General features: G+C 42.5%; 1 protein-coding gene across 4 annotated transcripts; it reads right to left on the bottom strand.

The window, feature by feature from the left end:
- Window positions 1-2,633: 2,633 nt before the first annotated feature.
- alpl (alkaline phosphatase, biomineralization associated) lies at window positions 2,634-18,311 on the bottom strand. Of its 4 annotated transcripts, XM_054783455.1 has the most exons (13): window positions 18,159-18,177; window positions 16,992-17,058; window positions 12,934-13,070; window positions 12,578-12,697; window positions 11,649-11,764; window positions 10,109-10,283; window positions 9,542-9,717; window positions 7,599-7,739; window positions 7,410-7,479; window positions 7,194-7,328; window positions 6,934-7,125; window positions 5,799-5,918; window positions 2,634-4,036 (listed from the first exon to the last, which is right to left on the bottom strand). In XM_054783455.1, exons 3-13 carry the CDS (start codon window positions 13,010-13,012, stop codon window positions 3,777-3,779), a joined length of 1,584 nt encoding a protein of 527 aa, XP_054639430.1. In that variant the 5' UTR covers window positions 13,013-13,070; window positions 16,992-17,058; window positions 18,159-18,177; the 3' UTR covers window positions 2,634-3,776. The 4 variants fall into 4 exon arrangements, with proteins under 4 accessions (XP_054639430.1, XP_054639428.1, XP_054639429.1 ...); XM_054783453.1 differs by lacking the exon at window positions 16,992-17,058 and having other exon boundaries at window positions 18,159-18,311; XM_054783454.1 differs by lacking the exon at window positions 18,159-18,177 and having other exon boundaries at window positions 16,992-17,256.
- Between the last annotated feature and the right edge of the window lie 576 nt (window positions 18,312-18,887).

Below are 18,887 nucleotides of genomic sequence, written 5' to 3'. Positions count from 1 at the left end.
GCATCCACTTGCAGTTTTAGCCGGATATTATGCACTATTTCCGGGCTTCTCGAAGCCTTGGACCCCGTCACAGTTCCCCGCCCTCCGTGGAGCCTTGCTGGGCATGCTTCCAGTTGGAACACCTCACCATTTTGCCTCACCATGCTGCTCTGGAGTTCAGGAGAACCAGGGTGGAGAGGGGGTAGGGAGGAACTCTTGGGTATGTGTCAACAGGCGTGTGTCAACAAGGCAAGTTCGGATATGTGGTGCAGACCTTTTCCCCTCTTTCATACTGTATGTTACTTTTCCATTTTGTTTTCTTGGCAGTATATTTGTGGTCCATCCGTCCATTTTCTATGCTGCTTCTCCTCACTAGGGTCGTGGGGGTATGCTGGAGCCTATACCAGCTGACTGGGCGAGAGGCAGCTTACACCCATCGCAGGGCACAGATAGACAAACAAGCATTCACACTCACATTCATGCCAATGGACAATTTTAGAGTCTCCAATTAACCTTACATGCATGTTTTTGGAATGTGGGAGGAAACCGGAGTACCCGCAGAAAACCCACACACGCACAGGGAGAACATGCAAACTCCACACAGAGATCCCCAGATCTCCCGACTGTGTGGCCAACAATGCTAACCACTAGGCCACCGTGCGCCTATATTTATGGTGTTTATTGATTAATTGAGCACTTATACAGTTGAAACATTTAGATGAAGCGGTATGAGGAAATTACGAATCTACATTCTGTTATGAGGCAATTCTTTCTGCATTTCACATTTTCATGAGCATTGTGGAGTTCCAACAATATTTTAACTTTGGTTTTAGTATAAATGATGCTTCTTGTTTCTCACTGCAAACTGAAGCGTGTTCCTACTCTGCTCCACTCCATGAGAGACAGGTTCAGCAGCCACTCTTCTCTGCATCTTTTGGTTGTTTCTTGAACTTTTGTTCCTTACGATGGACTTTGTTAGTAACGTTTTCCGAAATTCATTTTTGAAAAATTTCCACATGCGAGAACAGCGCATGTATGCAGCATTTTCACTCTGTTTTACATTCCCTCTTGTTACGAATACTCTGATTTACCCCACAGCTCTTTGAGCATGTGACAACCACAGCCGAATGCAACATCATGCGAAACCCAGCAATCGCTTCTCTGTTGGAAACAGTGGAGAAACACAGCTCATTGGCATTAAAGCTACAGACACACAAAACAACATGTTCCCAATAGAGCTTACAAAAAACACTTTGAAACGGTGAAAATTCCAGAATCAAGGCTAGATTTTGGAGAAGACACTTCCAATACACTACAGTGGGACCTCTGACACAAAAATAGTAAAAAATACTATGATAGTTTTATACTTTTACTTATAATACTTTAATAAATAGAAGATATGGCAACAAATATGCTGTATGTCAGTTTGAACTGAGAAAATAATTCATTATATATGTTTTGTGAGGTCTGGGTTAATAGTTTTGGCCCCGCCTTCCATTGCATTTGCCTGGTTTTCTCACCTCTCAGTTTGCAGCTTAAATGCTCTCGAAGCACTCTGGCTTCATGTTTGATCAGACTTTCACCACTCCTCACACCCTTTCAAAGATCTCTAATCTTAACTTGCCATGCACTGGATTGGTTAAGTTGTCCTGGAAGGTGGTTGAAAGGCCTGCCATTCACTGCTGTGTGGCTCAACTTGCGCATGCAGCTGTGATGGGGTGCTTTTGGAGGGGAGACGTTGCACGCTAACAGAACAGAGCATGCCAAGGGACTACAAAGGAGAACATCTCTCAGGAATAGAAAGTGGAACCAAAGCCCAGAGGAAGCCCAGTTAGGGTGAAACTGGGTTGATGTGCAGAATTCATTATTGTGTGATACTTTCGATCTATTTCCTGTCCAAAGAGTCACTTGTTAAGTTTAACTATTGGACTTTTTCATGGGCAGAAAGGCAGCACTACATCAGCGATGTCATGGCATAGCTGAAAGATTCCTGTATTGCTCACACCCTCAGTTGGAACTTGTTTGTGGCTATGGTGGAACATTGTAATCTTAAAGAAGCAGGGTTTGTTGTTAACCAAATGTGGAAGTCAGGCAAAGTACTTCTACATTGCCAGCCTGGCGTCCAGGAAAGGGAAGTGGAGAACATGTTCACAATCCTCAGCTTTGGGAAAGTCTAGCCACATGCTGCAGAGGAGTGTCTGACCTTCTTCAAATGCAGGAGGTGCAATGTGGTTTTTGTCCCCACTGTGGAATAATGGACTCTTCACTAGGTTATAGGGGGGTACATGGGTGTTTGCCCAACCGGTCCATGTGTTTTGTCTACTTGGAAAAGGCATTTGACCGTGTTCCTGCTGGTGTTTCCAAGAGTATGTTGTTTGAGGCTACTATGGGCCACTTGGTCTCTGCAAAGGAATTTGGCACACATTGACAGCATTAACTTGTTCATGGTGGGAGTTGAGCTATGCCAAGGCTGCCCTTTGTCACATCGGTTCTGTTCAGTATTCGTTTGGACAGGATCTTTCAGCACAATATCCGGTTCCAGTTCTCCAGGCTTAATAAGACTCATAATAACTAAAAACAGGAAGCTTCTGTCAACAACCAAACAGCTCAAACATGTCAGACAAGAGCGCATGGACAAAAGTACAGCGAGAAGATGCACACTCATGATTTTAATGATGAACAGTTTGGGAGTAAACTCCCCTCCTCCTTTTATGCTTCATCCAGCAAGAGGACCCCACTGTTATGCTAGCGGGCGCACAATGCCGGGCCATGAGTCCAGTCACATTCCACATGAACCACAGCAACAGGGCAGTTGGAAAAGTACAAGAAATGTGACATTTTGGAAAATATTTTGGCCCTGAAAAATATTGTGGACACTAAATTGTCCAATTTGTGTCAATTTTCCCTTGGCATACAATACCGTGCAAAAGTCGGTATTGTATGCCGTAAAAAGGACACCATTAGATGTGTTGTTTTAGCAATGCTTCAATGACCATACACATCTAGCACGTCACTGAGAATTGTGCAAACCTCCACCAAGGCCAAACTGTTCAGTGTCTGTATATACAGTATATATATATATATATATTCGACTATGAACAAAATCTGACGACTCAAGTTCGATTATGAAAATCCTTAGTCGAAGACAGTCGTAGTCTTATTTTTCTTAGTCAGCATTCTACTTCCTGGTTCATACAGGATGAAAACCAAATGGGCCGTGGACGGTTCCCATGATATTGCAAGTATAGTGACATGATAAATCTGCACCTTTTGCTTGATTCTGACCAAAATGTAATTGCTTCTCACTAGGCCCATGCAGCACTCATCTAAATACTCTTGGTGTGTATGTTTTCTGTAATCCTGCTGTATGAGTCCTACTGTTGAATGTTTTACTATGGTAATACGATTTCTGTGAAACAACAAAGTTCTGACGTTTTCACAGTGCAGTTAGCCTCTTTTTTGTTGTCAACAAGTCATTCAAAAATGCCAATTTTTGCACAAACCACATCCTGTCATATTTACACCAATGAGGTAGATGTTATCAAAACCAAGCCAATGTATCTAGCGTTGTCACCCTAAAGGCTGACAAAGCCATTCAATAGACACACCATGACAGGACTCTCTGATCATGTGGCAACCTTCACGCATCTGGAGTTATTATGACGTATTTTACATTCCTGAAGACTCTAAACGTGTTATCTAAACTATGTTGTCAAACATAGTGGTCAGAATATGAGGAGTTTAAAAAATAAAATAAAAGTAAAATCACAAAATGTATGGCAGATGGTCAGGTGCTGTCAGCACAGAAGACGTGTGACTGCAAGCATAGTGACGACGCTGGAGAGGACGGGGCGCACGCCGATGGTCCCACTCGAGCAGTGCGCTGTGTTGCTGCCGATGCAGGCCGCATAGGCCATGACATGCGGGATGTAGTTCTGTTCGTGGACGCCGTGCAGCAGGTGAGCCAGCGGACCTTTAGCGAACACAGCCACGTCCTCGCCACCGTGCGTTTCATAGTTCAGAGGAACGGCTGACTGGGCCTTGTAGTTGGCTTCCTCTGGAAGGGAGAACATCACTGGGCTGTTAGTTATTGGAATTGAATCCTTGTGGTATTACGCAGCGCTACTGTATCTGCTGGATCAGAATGGTCACTATAACACTTGGTCCCGATTAGGGATGTCCGATAATATTGGCAATATTCGCATAAAAATGAGATATTGGATCACATTGGTATAATTTTTTCTGCCAATAATGATATCGGTGAGCGAGCGAGACGTCATCTACGGTATTTCCAAGTTTCACCTTTGGATTGTAAATATTTAATTTGCATTGTAATGTGTTATGTTCTGGCGCCACCTAAATAGTAGCGATGACTGATCGACCGCCAAGCAGCTGCACATCGTGCCAAACAGGAAACGGGAAACCAAAATAAGAGCACAAAACAGAAAATGACGTGAAAGCTAAGGGTATGAAAACTTAAGTCAAACCTGTCATGCGGAACAAAGGCTGCGCATCTAGTTTGCTAGTTTTCCTCTTACCTAGCTAACTTCCCCCAGTGGGACACTGGGACATACCATAAATGATCCAATGAAAATTGTGGCTGTAGGTAACTTTTTGAGTTTTTCTAAACTCCACAAGATGGCAGTTGCTGCATTTGAAGTATCATCAGTGCTTAGCATTCAGTGGTTTTACCTATTGCTGCATGCGCTTTAAAATGTTGATTGCACTATTCAGCTGTTGATGTGAAACTCATGTTGAAACTCATGAAATGCATGTTACACTTTTCGTGTTTACAATGAACACAGTGATATTAAAGCCGGTTGAGCAGTTTGCTCTTTACCGCTATTACAACATTGGTTCTGTTACAGCTGTCTTGTGCAACACAAAACTTGTTAATAAATGACTATGTTTTTGTGTTTCCACTTTCTCTCCAAATCATCAGTAAAGTAATGTAAAAAATAAACTTTTATATATATTTTTTCACATTTCAGAAATAACAGCCTCTCTTCCAGTTATCATCTGCTTCCAATGAATTCTTTGTGGTTTAGGTAAATAAAAGCCCCGGCTATAATTCCAGAATTCCTGGTCAGGCAAATGTTTGATACATATGCACTGTGTTGTGTACCACCTATTAAGCTTACAGGGTGATAATCAATTAGCACTACGGATGCTGCGATCAATCGGCTAACGATCAATATCGGACGATTTCCATGGAAAAGCATGTAATTGGCATATGCCGATAAATGCCTTTCAACGCAGATCACAAAAGCTGATCACCTCTGGATAGTACTATTGCTGCCTGCAGCCTGTTGCGATCGCTGTGTGTCCTGCCCACTTTCCTCCACACTGCACAGGTGTGCTAAAGCCAAAACAAACATGTCTGCTGTGTGGAACTTACCTGCCATTTGTGAGAGTGATATAAATGCCACAAAAAATATCTTGCGGGGGTAGCACGTTATAAAGCTTTAATTTAATACAGCATTTGAAGAACAAATACTTGACGGAGTATGGTGGATTTGCAAGGCTCACGATGTGATGACCAGTTGAATGGCTGCTAACGCGGCCAAAACGCTGTACAACACTTGCCCATATGTGCGTGACAGTCACAAGGCTAAGCAAATAACCCACAAAATAAGTGGGGCCCCCTGCCTTTATTTTTTAATGATTGCCTATTCTTTGGGCCTGGCAGTCAGGGCACCTTGGAATTTTTTTTAACTTTTCCCCCTTGTATGGTACCCCTGAAATGAAAAATTTATAGTTCATTCATGTGATCGGTATCGGCACCAGAGCATAAAGCCCTGATTGGAGCATCTACCTACCGTAGTTAACAGTGGAAACATTCTCTCTTTCACCATTGACCACCTTGTAACCTGGTCCATTTCCATATGCGATGGCAGTGTAGGGCTTCTGGTCAACATCACTTACCTCTGGGGCTAAGCCTATGGAAGTAGACAGGGCACTGTAATATCCAAACAAATCCAGATAGTAGCAGAACATTTAATCCAGTCAATACGAGGTAGGTCAGAAAAGTTTCAGGAAAAGATATACTGTATTTCAAATCCCAACTACAAGTTTTCCCCTTCAAAGTACTGTAGATCCCCGCTTTTTGCGGGGGTTACGGTTCTGCGAATGGCGAAAAAACGCTTCCGCCATGCTTCCCCCTCCTGAGACGGCAGAAGGTAGTGGGGGGGGGGGGGGGGGGGGGGGGGGGGGGGTCACTGTTGATATACTACACTGGTGATAGGGATGGCATACAACTTCATGTCCATTACATGTATTACATGTATGCTGCACAGTTTACCTGTATTATCACATATTTATACATTGTTACCGACTAAAGGTGAATGAGATGTTTTCTGCAGAAAAAAAATACTTATTTTCAGAGAAAAACAAAAATTCAACAAGTTTTGACCGCAAATTGGCACGGCTGTGAATGCTCAATCGCGACTGTGCAGGGATGCACTTTAATCCCCTTGGAATTGAACATACTTTCCCGGCCTTCTCTCCACTTTCTTCATGCACTCCTTGAAAGAGTTTTTCAGAATCCTCCGCAGCTCAGTCATCACGGCCATTTTGATGTCATCCATGTCTTCAAAACGGGTACCCTTGATGACTCCCTTGAGCTTGGGAAAGACGAAAAAAATAATATGGACCCCCGTCAGGTGAGTAGCAAGGCAATGTTCTTCTCAGCCAGGAACTGTTGGATGCTCAGAGCATTGTGAGCAGGTGCGCTATCAGAGTGAAGCAGCCAGGAGTTGTCCTGCCACGACTCTCGCCTCTTCTCACACACTGTATGAAGCAAACGCCGCAGGATCTCTTTTTTAGTCGTGCTGGTTGATCGTCTGACCCTGGGGCAAGAACTCACAGTAGACAATACCCCTCACATTGAGGAATTCGATCAACATCAACAGTCCTGGAACTTTTCTGACACACCTTGGAGAGTTCATAACCTACCGAAAATGCTGTTTCCTCTGTGCGTGTAACCTCCAAAGTTGAACACATGCGAGTGGTCAGCAGTGACGATGGTCATTGTATCGAATGCACTGGTCAAGAGACCTGCTCGGCCGATGGACCTATCCATTTCCACTGCATCGTACAGGGACAACTTGGCTTTGCCTTCATGGTGACCGTGGTCGATACGTCCTCCTGAAGTACAAGCCATCACGTCCGGCTCAGCCTACTTGATCTTTTTGTATAATGTGGAAAAAACTCACCTTCTACCAGCAGATAAAATCCTTTGGGGTTCTTCCTAAGTATCTTAATGGCCATGTCCACCATCTCTGTGAGTGAAGGCTCATTGTCAGTGTTCCTCTCCAAGTCGTACATAAGATCCGCAGGTTCAAATAGACCTGGAAAACCAGAAATGAGATGTGGAACACAGGATGTGCTGCATTCTAAGCCTCTGGCAGAAGAAACTCAATGACACTCACCCAGTAAGTAATTGACGCTGCTGGGGTTGAGTGCTAAGAGCTGTGACTTGTTCCACACGTAATGGCCCCTCTGGACATTTTGACACAGTCACAGCAAAGTAAATGAGCTGGTCAACTTGGAAAGGCCAAATGTGCTTTTGATAATAATCATGAAATAATCTGAGAAAGGAGAGGAGCTGCTATTTTTACCTTGTCCTTCATTTTGTCAACCCACTCCTGCACCAGGTTCCGGCCATCGTTTCGCGTGCCGTTGTGCTTCCCGATGTCGGGGTACTCAACGTCCGGCGTGTTTTTGGGGTACATGTACTTCCTTCCGCCACCCATAATAATCTGAAAGGCCACAAGAGAAGAAGGAACAGTCGTTCACAGAGCTCCTAATAATATCTTTGGTTTTAACTGTGCTGCTGGTTGCGGAATAATTCTGCTGTAAGTCTGTTGTGGTAAAATGTGGTGGTAAAAATGTATCAATTTTGCCTTTAACATAACAGAAGTTTACTTGAAAGATTCTAAAAAATGTCTTCTTCATTTTTCTGAAACTGCTGCACCTTCCCAGCAATCTGACGTACTAGTTAAGTTGTGACCAAGCACTGCTCGCGTTGGCTTCACTTCTTAGATGCAAATGTCAAACTTCAGTAATATTACATATTAAACTTTTATTTGATGAACATGAATATCAACTATTGTGAATAATCGTTTTTTTCAAAGAAATATGATATAATACGTGGTTGTATGCACGCGACCCTAGTGAGGATAAGCGGCATAGAAGATGGATGGATCAACAGTACGGGCTTTTGGCCAGCGCTCTCGTCTCCCATTGCGAAGGTCTGAAGCCCTGCAGGCTGACATCCATTACATGAGCTCTCCCAGTTGTTTTGTCTTCTGTTTATTGAATTTATTTGTATTTGTATGTTTATTGAGTATTTAAGTGGTGACAAACTGTGGTAAGATGTGGTGAACTGTGATCTTTATGCTCTTTTGCTGTGCTTTGGTCTGCAACAATAATCAGTACAATACAACTGATGTTACCCGTAAACGTAATAATGATAAATATTTATGCAAACAAAGCCACATAATGTAAATAAATCAATAAGGAAATTGATTCAATACGAGGCTTATTACTGAGGCAAATGGACACATGAGCAGATAGCATAAGACTGTGCACCAATAAAAAATGCACAGCAGCATAGAGGTAACATTATTACACCTAACCCCTGTGCATTTATGCACAGCATTAACATTTGTGAAAAAGGACGAGGTGAAAGGAAGAATAGAAAATACACGTCCGTCTGTGCAGCGTCGGAGAAAGTCATGTAAGTCTCAATCTGCGTCACACATGGTGTGTTCAAGGACCACTGAACAAAGTGGCTGCACCATCCAAAGAAGACACATTATTCGTGAAAGCATAAATTTACTTACACCTGCAAAATTGGGGGCATAGTCAGTGCATCCATTCAACAAACAAATGACTCAAACTGACTATTTTGTTCATCTAACACACACAGAACAATGAACAACTTCATGCTGTCACTTTTATTCTGCACTGTACTACTGGCTTGGTTGTTCACATGAGGCGTTTGAGCGCAATACATAAATATCAGCGTCGGGCGCTAATGTAGTCAACCCGTTTTTAATGTTTATTCATGTAATCCCTACAGCAATCTGCGTACCCCACTTTAGGAACCTCGGGTGTATGGAAATCGTATATTTTACCGTTACGCCAATTGATTTGAACAAATATGGTATTTCTGCTAATTAATGTCAGACTGATTTGTAAGAAGAACAAAATATGCTTTGTTATAGCTATTTGCTCGAGGCTAGAGACCTCCTGTCTCCAAAAACAAGTGTCTCCAATGGTGTTTCCAAGTCAACCGGTTCTGAATAACAGAGTATGTCCTTGCACCGAAAGTTTGTATAACTAAAGTTTGTATAACTATGCTTCTGGCCTATCCTTCAGGGCGGGGGCACTTGCGGCAGCCTTCTGTGCTGTGTGTCTGTTTCAACTGTCTTCCCCTCTGCAGAATAAATATGATAAAAGACAAATTTGTCCTTGAGTACTTTTTTTCTTCTCTCCAACGGTGCCAACAGGAATTTGCCACGACAACAGATAATCCAAAGTGATGCTTTTAACTCACGTCGATGTTTGGAATATTTTCAAACAATTGTCTGGCGATGTCTTTGCAGCCAGCCTGCAGCGCCTCCGCTGGCATCTCGTTGTCAGAGTACCAGTCTCGGTCCACGCAGTGGGCGTAAGCAGCGCTGGGCGTGGCGTGGTTGACGCGAGTCGTCGTCACTATTCCCACCGACTTGCCTGCAGAGGGCATGACAGTTTCTGAATATAGAGTACGTGTTTGGTATTACTGTTTCACTAGACAGTAACACAGGAATTGTGTGCAGTAGTTGTTGGCTGTCCTTGTGACTTTTGATATGCTGTCTGTGTATGTCATCCTCCATTGACTGGCTTTGTGCCAGAAAGTTATAGCAATAATTGCAGCAATCAACAATAACTACACACAGGTACGGTATATACTGTACATAGTGTACATCTAGGTCTTGATATAAATGTGGCAAACAAAGTAACAATTGAAACTCATTCCTCCTGTTTAAATTCCAAAGTCAACATTGTTATTCATGTTATACAGCTAACAACAAGTACAAAGCTGTCCTTTGTTGCAAACTAAAGTCACCATCTGAGGAGTTACCTGCATCCTTGGCCCACTTGAGGATGGAAGTGACTTCGTTGCCCTGGGTGGTGTTGCACTGGGATCGGACAGCGGCGGCGCTAACGCCCACCGTGCCCTCGTTGGCCTTGACTCCGCACAGATAGGCTGTGGCTGTGCCAGCGCTGTCGGACACCTGCGCATTGGTGTTGTATGTCTGCACAGATAAATCACAATGAAATTAGAAGTTATTTAAGAGCGTATTTGCGGTTGTTGGTGGAGGTAGTTAAGGAAATGCACATTAAATGTCTCCTACTACGCAAAAGGGACTTTTTACTTCTTACATATCATGTAACAACCAAACATCACTGGATCATTACTGAATATCATTTCAAACCGGTAAGGTTGTTACGCCAACTTCATTTCTTATGCTGACACTGAATGTCAATGCAAGAAATTAGGCTGCAAAGTGAGAATTTTGGCAAGTCTCTTTGAAGTGGAAAAAGTTGCAAATGAATCATGGCTGATGGGCAAAAATTCCCCAAAAAAGTGCAGTTTTCATGGAATACTCACATCTTTGTGACGAAAAGCATCACTCGCACGCTCAGCCTCATCTTGAGAACCACCTCCGGCTGACACTGGCAGCAGTGCTACTACAAGAGTGTAGTGGCTCTTGTTGTCGTATGTCTACGTTTGTACTTGGGACAATGAAAAAGGTTGACACTTGCGGTAGTTTTGATCAAGACTGTGTACTTTTCTCTCGAGTAACTCTGCTTCATCTTCCCTCAAATGCGCCAACAACTTTGTTTTTGCCGCCATCTTCCTGAATCAATCTGCACATGCGCAGTAACATGGAATGGTCCGTTGCATGAGAAGGGAGGGGGGAAGCAGTCGAAACGATCATGATAGATTATGCATTTTGATGTCGTTTTAAGAGTGTGAATTAAGACTAAAACATTAATATATTCTTTAAATCGAAGACGAAAATCAATAATCCGATTTTAGGAGACGTTTAGGGGCCGCTGGAAATCTCAGGGGCCCTAGGCAAATGCCTGTGTCCGCCTCTGTGTTGTTGACATCCACATTGACATTGATATCTTCCTTGAAGGCTTCTCGTAATACCATGTTGTCCTCTCTCAGTGCTTTGTTTGTTGTGTCTTCCTCAGATGTTTGCTCTAAGCCGGATTGGCTTTTCTGGCCAAGAGGTTGTTTTGTTTTTGTTACGTCACGTTGCTGGGCAACCGTTTTGATGATTGCCTTTTAAGACAGCGACACAGACACACAAAATGGCAGTGTTTCCGTAGGGTTTACTAAAAAGTACTTTTAAACTGTCTAAATTCCAGCATCAAGGCTAGATTTTGGCCAACACACTTCCAATATACTATTGTAGGACATATGAGAGCTTTAATGTTTTTGGTGTGTAGGACTCCTGCATGGAGCCCACTACAATGAGCTTCTGGTTGAGCTTCTAATGATTTGGTGATCACGTTTGGACAACTTCAACATGACTTGCTAATTACCACAGCAAGGTACATGCTACATGCTATCTACTGTTGATTGTTTGGAACCAAAACTTCATCACCTTGGACAAAGCCACATAGGGGAACTTGTCCATCTCAAGCTGGGTTTCCTCTCCAGGCTGTCCACTCAGCTGACCCTTCAGTATCCGAGCGGCCGTCACCGTGGGAATGCCCATCCCTTTGAACGCCAGAAACAGGTCAACCATTAGGAATACATTTGTTTTCCCTCCAGGGGGTTTTAATCAGTCAAACATGATGCACATTAGTCAGTTTACACTAAAGAGCTCTCAAGGATGAGCTGAGTGTTGTGGGACATCAAGTCTGCATGTAAACAGCATTCTTATTTCAGCTCTCGCCACATAGATTTTCCTGCAAAATAGCTTGTCAAACAGTAGACAATTTTATACAGAACCAAGTAAAATGGAATATTGATGCAACTGTGTAACCTTTGGGCATCCCGCAATCCAATAATCAGTGTGATTATTGTAAAAGGTAGGATCATGCTTGCTTTTACCGGCAGTAAAAGTGCACTTCTGATTCACCACTTTTTATTGGAAAACAAGATGTGTTTGCACCACTTTGACCACTGCTCTTTCCTTCCCCGTTCCGATTCTTGCAAGAGTTTTTATGACTAAACACAATGGTCACCAGTGCAACCACCACTCACTGTACTCCACAGTGACTAATATGTCAGTGGCAAGACGCTGACAGTTATTCTCCAGCCACTGTAACGTGGCCATGCATGCGTCTCTGGGCAGGAATGAGAAATGTCATGATATGGCCTGAGTCCAGGTTGCAGGGGCCTGAGGGAGGAAGTTATTGTTTGACCGCCGAGCGAGCGCCCTTGTTTTGTTTCCAACTGCTCATTCACCACGAATGGCTGAGACTGACTTGAACTATAAGTGACCACAGCAAATCCGTCAACATGGCTGGGAGTGGGTATACTCGTTTTATTTTCTGTGCTGTGATCAGACTAACACATACGATTTACCATCGCCGAGGAACAGGATGAGGTTCTTTGCTCTGTTCTGGTTTAGCTGTTGCAGCGTCAGCGCGTTCCGCAGGGTCCGCTGGGCCCACGATCTCCAGAAGTTAGGATCCTTTTCTTGTTCTTTGTATTAGGGACGAACATATGAGACGGATATTGGTTAAAAGTCAGGAACACCAATGCAAAGAAATAAGTTATGATGTGAACTATAAGACTAAAAGTCAGGCTTCGGAAAGGCAAACTAGAAGTGTGTTTTCATATTCCAAGTTTGAAGACTGGCTGGGGCTGCTCCCGTGGCCATCTTGTCTACCTTAAATGCCCTAGAGTGGGCGATGATGTGACTCACAAAGATCACTTACCAGGAAACTTGACTTGGCCCAGACATGCCACAAACAGACAGCAGCAGATGATGAGGAGCTCCTGCACATTCAACTTCATGTTGTCGTCTGAGTGACTCGTCTCTCTATTTTGCTGTGACAATGGCGAGGAAGCTTGTCTGTGGGCGAGAAAATGGGTGAAGCCATTATAACGACACGCCTTCAGTCGGTGACAGCTCCATGCTTACTTAAGAGCTGCAGTGTAAACAATAAAAACCAAAAGCAAGAACCACATCAGAAGATGGTTTACCAATAAAAATTTCATTGAAGACTATGCAATTGTAACATAGTTCAGTTTATTATAATAACAATAAAAAAACAAGTCTGTCTTTTGACATGAATGTATTAAGTTTAGAATTTGTCTACAAGTCGTTTAGATGTTTTTCAAAACAAACTATATGCAAGTGGCTCAACTAACTTCTTCTTCTTCTTCTTCTGATTCTTATTCTTATGAAGACAACCACAACACACAATATGCTCTTTGTATTAACTCTGATCTACCTGCACCTGAATGTAGTGAGTTATGGGTAATTCCCACCAACCAGTTCAAACCGCCACAGCGCCAGCAAAAGGAGACATTCAAAAAAAATGGGAGACTAGACTTTAAGGTAAGAATTAATTTAATGTTTGTGATATAGTTGGTTATTAATACAGTCTTTCAGGTTTTATATTTCTTTAGAAATGAATAAGTAAAATAACTGGAGGCTCTTGATGTAATTTGAAATTAACTCATTCAATACCAAAGATGTATTTATACATTTTTTAAAACTCGGACGCTTGCTCACGAAGACGTATATATACGTCTTTTACGTTTATTTACATGAGAGGCAAAATGAGGTGATGACGCAACTGAAGAAGTCACTTTTCAATCAGTTGTAAGCCATAAAAACGACCACAAGGTGGCAAAAGTGCATTTCATAAGAGCTCGGCATGGATCTTTTGCATGTATTTACACACTCAACAGCAAGGAGAACATGGAAGAGCATGGAGGAGTGTAGTTCGCAGAAGGTTACGCATTTTAGGGAAACTTGAACGCTTGCGCACGCATCACACACACAGTTTAGTTCCAGATGTGAAAATTGTAAATACTTCATGGTGTTATATTTGCAAAACTGTATTAATAAGTTGTTTATATAGAACTCCAATGTCAAGCATTGAAATGTTTGAGGATTGGATTAAAACAAACAGACATCAGTCAAAAAATAATCTTCGTATGTGGACACTTCAAAATTCTTCTGAATCCACACAAAAACAAGGTAATAGATGACTTCGTAGACACGATGTATAGTTTGAGTCTATACCCTAAAACCACCAGACCAAGCAGAATAACAAACCACTGTGCCACCCTAATTGATAATATATTTACCAATGGCCGATAACAACTCAACTAGTGGCCTGCTAATCAACGACATCAGTGATCATCTTCCAGTGTTTACAATTTACAACAAACAACGAACCCCTACCAATGTTATCGTTTCATCACATGTAGTGTAAACATGTATTAACAAATACAGCAGCATAAAACATACAGTAAGTAACAAAATACACTATAATAGCATTATTTTGTGAAAACATTGTACTTAACTGCAATTGGCTGGCCACCAGTCCAGGGTGTACCCCGCCTCTCGCCTGAAATCAGCTGGGATAGACTCCAGCATACCCCTGCGACCCTAATTAGGATAAGCGGCATACAAAATGGATGGATGGGCCGTTGTACTCAAGTGAAATATTCTGTCAAAAGGGATGGACATTTAGAAGATTTAATCCATTTACAACAGGGTTCCCTGTATACGCAGGCACAGTAGCGCTAGGTGGCAGAACTCCATGAAGGCACACGTGTTGTCATTCCGGTAGTACAGCCGTACTGTTGTCGGTCGACATATTACTCACGTCGAGTGTCACCAAATTTGGAGATGTGATTCAGAACATCGTGGGATCGATCGCTGGAAGACCGCCACCCAGCTCTGCCAATCCAGAGGCACCGCCCCGGATGTCTACGCGATACTGTCGGGTGATTGAGCCAGTGATTGCATTTATTTGCATTTTGTTTTTGTTTTTCTTACTAGGAAAATATTTATGTTCTTGTGACACGAGTTGCAGGATTAGCCACACTAGAATGCATTTTATTTATTATTTATTTAGAAATAATTCAGTTATTTTCTGTTATTTATTTTAAATACATGTTACACTTCCATCATGTTCTACTATATTGTTTAAAAATGACTACGAGAGAAAACTTTTTTCCCTCTTCTTTTCAATGAAGATATTTCAAAATAACACATTTTAGAGCTGTAATTCTAATACCATGAAACCGTGCTATTTTTGCCCAAGGTTATAATACCATCAGAATATCATACCGGACCATGCCATGTGGCACGGGCCAAAAAAAACAAAACAAAAACGAGCCATGGGTTACAAATGGCCCCAGGGCTGCACTTTGAACACCCCCGCCCCATAGCACTTCGCCAGGGTGGAGCGTGCGACATGACGTCAACTCTGCAAGCAACCACAACTCCAGTCCGGCATCAAGACAGCAGAGGAGTTCCACTGCAGCTGGAACGAATCAACGAGCCAGTCATCTTCATTGCAGTCGTAGAAAGCGCTCGCATACACGCAGGAAACAATACTTTGTAGCCTCCGCGGCCCGCGAGGTCACGCTACGCAAGAGGGTTTGCAGGAGGAGAGAGCCTGTATAGGGTACGCTGGTAGGCACCAGCACAGAGGCATTATCCGGTTTCACAGGCTGCACTTGAAACTGAAACCAGGAAACTGTAACAAAATATGTATCTGGAGGCCAGCGAAGCATACAGTACAAGCGTCCTCAAAATGCGTGCAGAGTACGAAAAATGCATACTAATACTGAAGGCTCCCCCTGCTGTCCCTACCCCCCCCCACCGTGACACTTCACCATGCCCCACTATTCGAGTAGCACTGCCCTAAACAAAGCTAACCTTGCGGTATAAATTCCCTTGTTGTTCTACTAATCACTTATGGGCTTTCATACCTTGCTGTGAGTTCTAATTTACGGCTTTATGGTTATCGGCACAATTTTCCTCTTCGCTATCACTACTATACTTCTGTGGTGGCTTCGCTAAAACATTTTAAAAATCCAAAGAAAAAGCAAAACACTTGTGAGGTCAAACATGCTGAAGTCATGTTTTGTGAATATTTTTTCAGAAACTTTTGGTTGAACCCCACTTTTAGACACACTTGTCTTTAGAAGTTCCACTGTAATCCAAACACAGCACTATCAGGATCATTTATTGAAACACAATCATTTTGCAATTAGTTAGCAAGTTTTTTTTAACAATAGAACAATCTAATAAATTGGCTGGGGCACTGTTCCTCTTGCTCATAAAGTAAAATTGCCATTAATGCCTTGGCTTACACACTAAACCTTTGGCATGTTTAAACACAGCCAGCTTGGTAACATTTGGCTAAAAGAACCAGTGTGAGCAATAGAGTGTTCCTATGCCAAGTTTTGTGAAAAGTTGTTATTGTGTCTCGCTACCGACAAACAAACACACACTGTTTGTGGCACAGACTTGTGTCACCTCACACTGTTAAACCTATTCTTGCTGAGGCTCTCTCAGGGTTTGCAGCAGAGAGAAGAGTTACAAGTAAGTCCAGTGGTCTCGCTGTGAGGGAAAGTGGTCACATCAGGAGCTTTTCTAAGGTCTGCTTAGTCAGGCTTTCATCTACAATTATCCACACCCTCCCCCTTTCTTCCTTGGGCTTAGAGTCAAGGGTATTTTAATGGGATTGAGCTCCATAACGCCCGGTGGTTTAAGGGCCAGGACAAAGCCGATTAACGCCAAATGATTGACTGCACACACAAAAATGAACACATTTAACTTAAGTCTTCTACTGGTGCAATTGCTAACATAATTATTATACAGCAAGGTCCACACGTCAAACTCACAAACCTCCAAACACATCAGGAAAATTTCATTGGGCTCTGCCAAGAAGCCATGCTATGCCCCATCTGGTGATAGAGATTTAGCAATTCTGGACTAGAAAAAAGTCCTGACCTGACCTACCATAAAAATCCACCAGATCCGACCTCAGAAGGTGCCAGGTCCACCCAGCGGCAGCGATCCTGCCAGCCTGCAAGTGAAGAAGCAAAGCAGGGCCACCACGGCCAGCAGCAGGAGAGCAGACAGGGCCGTCGTCAAGATCACGTGATAGCTCGTGTCGCTCATGGCAGCGGTAAACATTCAAGAAATTGTATAAAATCTAGCTGGTATCAAGATGGAGGACCACGCTCAAACACGAGCTGTGCTGTTCTGCTCATCCCCTTGAAGATGATGTTCCTTCACACTCCTGAAATCTTGGATTAGGATTTGGAGCACTCAGGCTGACACTCATTAGACCTCCAAACTGCCATATTGTAAATGATGGTGATTTTAGCAGTACTTGATGCCAATAGAATGTTGCTAAATGTTAAAACAAGCGTACTTTTCACTCCGGCTGTTTATTTACACGCTCACAGCCTTGCTTTCCACTTTTGCCCTTTCACACAGGCAGCATCCTGCCTCTGTTACAGCATCCAATATATACAATAAATAATATCCATAAATGCATATTTACATTTGATACATTTATGTTAAGTGATGAAAGACAATGACAAAGCCACCAAAAGATTAACGCAACACATCACAACCGTAAATGAAAGCCCAACTCTGGTTACCAAGGTCAACAAAGAGGCAAAATGATCAGTTGGTTCATATAAAGGCATGTTCTATAAAACTTACAGTATCCAACAAAATCATATATGTACACTCATAGCAAGAACTGTTTCCTTATATGTTCTTATCCCCTAAATATTTATTAACTTTACTTTAATCCAAAAGAATATAACCTTCTCTTTTTTGTGTGAGAAAAAAAAGCCTGGAATGATCAAAAATGACTACAATAAACAAAACAATAGGCAAAACATTCGCTGTTCTTGTTATATAATGTCTAAGTCTAAGAGCCATTACAATGCAAACTTCCTATACAAATGGTGTTTGCAGAAAACAGTAATTCAACCATGCAAGGCTCTAAAAAAACCCCTGACGCAACACGTCCAAGAATTTCAATGCAAATCTGTAGAACTCACATGAATAACTGTTCAAGTAACCTGCAGAGAACGACCCTGAATGAACGCAAAAAAATAAAAACAGTTCATTTTCACAACAAAAAACAAAAGTTGTAGTTATACTTACTCGGACCATCAAACGTTACACTCCAGTGTTTCACTGTAAAATGTTCCTCCTTGACGTCGCGTTCGTTGTCTTTTAATACGGGAGAGGTTCGCTTGAGACTGCCGCGATTGTTTTGGGGGAATGAGGAGCATGGGAAAACACCCTTAGAAATTACAAGGCCCCTTTGCGTGCAGTAAATGGGATTTACATGGACTTAGAGCGCCCCCTGTTGAACACCTGTTGCATTTCACTGCATGCAAACAAGGCTTTCAGTGGTCAGTAAATTACAAACACACTGCAGCGTAAATTGTTGAAACAGTATGTTTATTATTGTGGTTGTAGTTTGCACAAGAATACTTTCATTCATTTGTATTCGTGTACCGATTGGGTACTAAATTAACTTACATAAGGACACGTAATGTATGTTTACTTAAGCCAACAGTGTTTGGCATACATTTGAGTAGCTTATACAAGCTATACAAGTGAACGACCATAGTTTATTACGCTGAATAGTACACTGTATATTGTAATAGCGGCTGAATAACACAACGTCAGTTAGGCTGTTAATCAGTCAGCCTTTTATTTGCAGAAGACAGAGCACGACACAGACCCCGAAATGGGACAAAGCTGCTGTCTTGCAGGGAGATGCACACGCACACGCAGGTCAGCGCTTCCTGATTTACTTCTTCTACAGATTTACCCCTAAAGCGTGCAGAACATTACTGCCCTCTATAGACCACAGTCTAAACA

Source organism: Dunckerocampus dactyliophorus, chromosome 8 (assembly GCF_027744805.1).
Source record: "Dunckerocampus dactyliophorus isolate RoL2022-P2 chromosome 8, RoL_Ddac_1.1, whole genome shotgun sequence".
In the NCBI taxonomy this organism is placed as follows: Eukaryota; Metazoa; Chordata; class Actinopteri; order Syngnathiformes; family Syngnathidae; genus Dunckerocampus; species Dunckerocampus dactyliophorus.
This window is presented reverse-complemented; position numbering and strand designations above follow the sequence as displayed.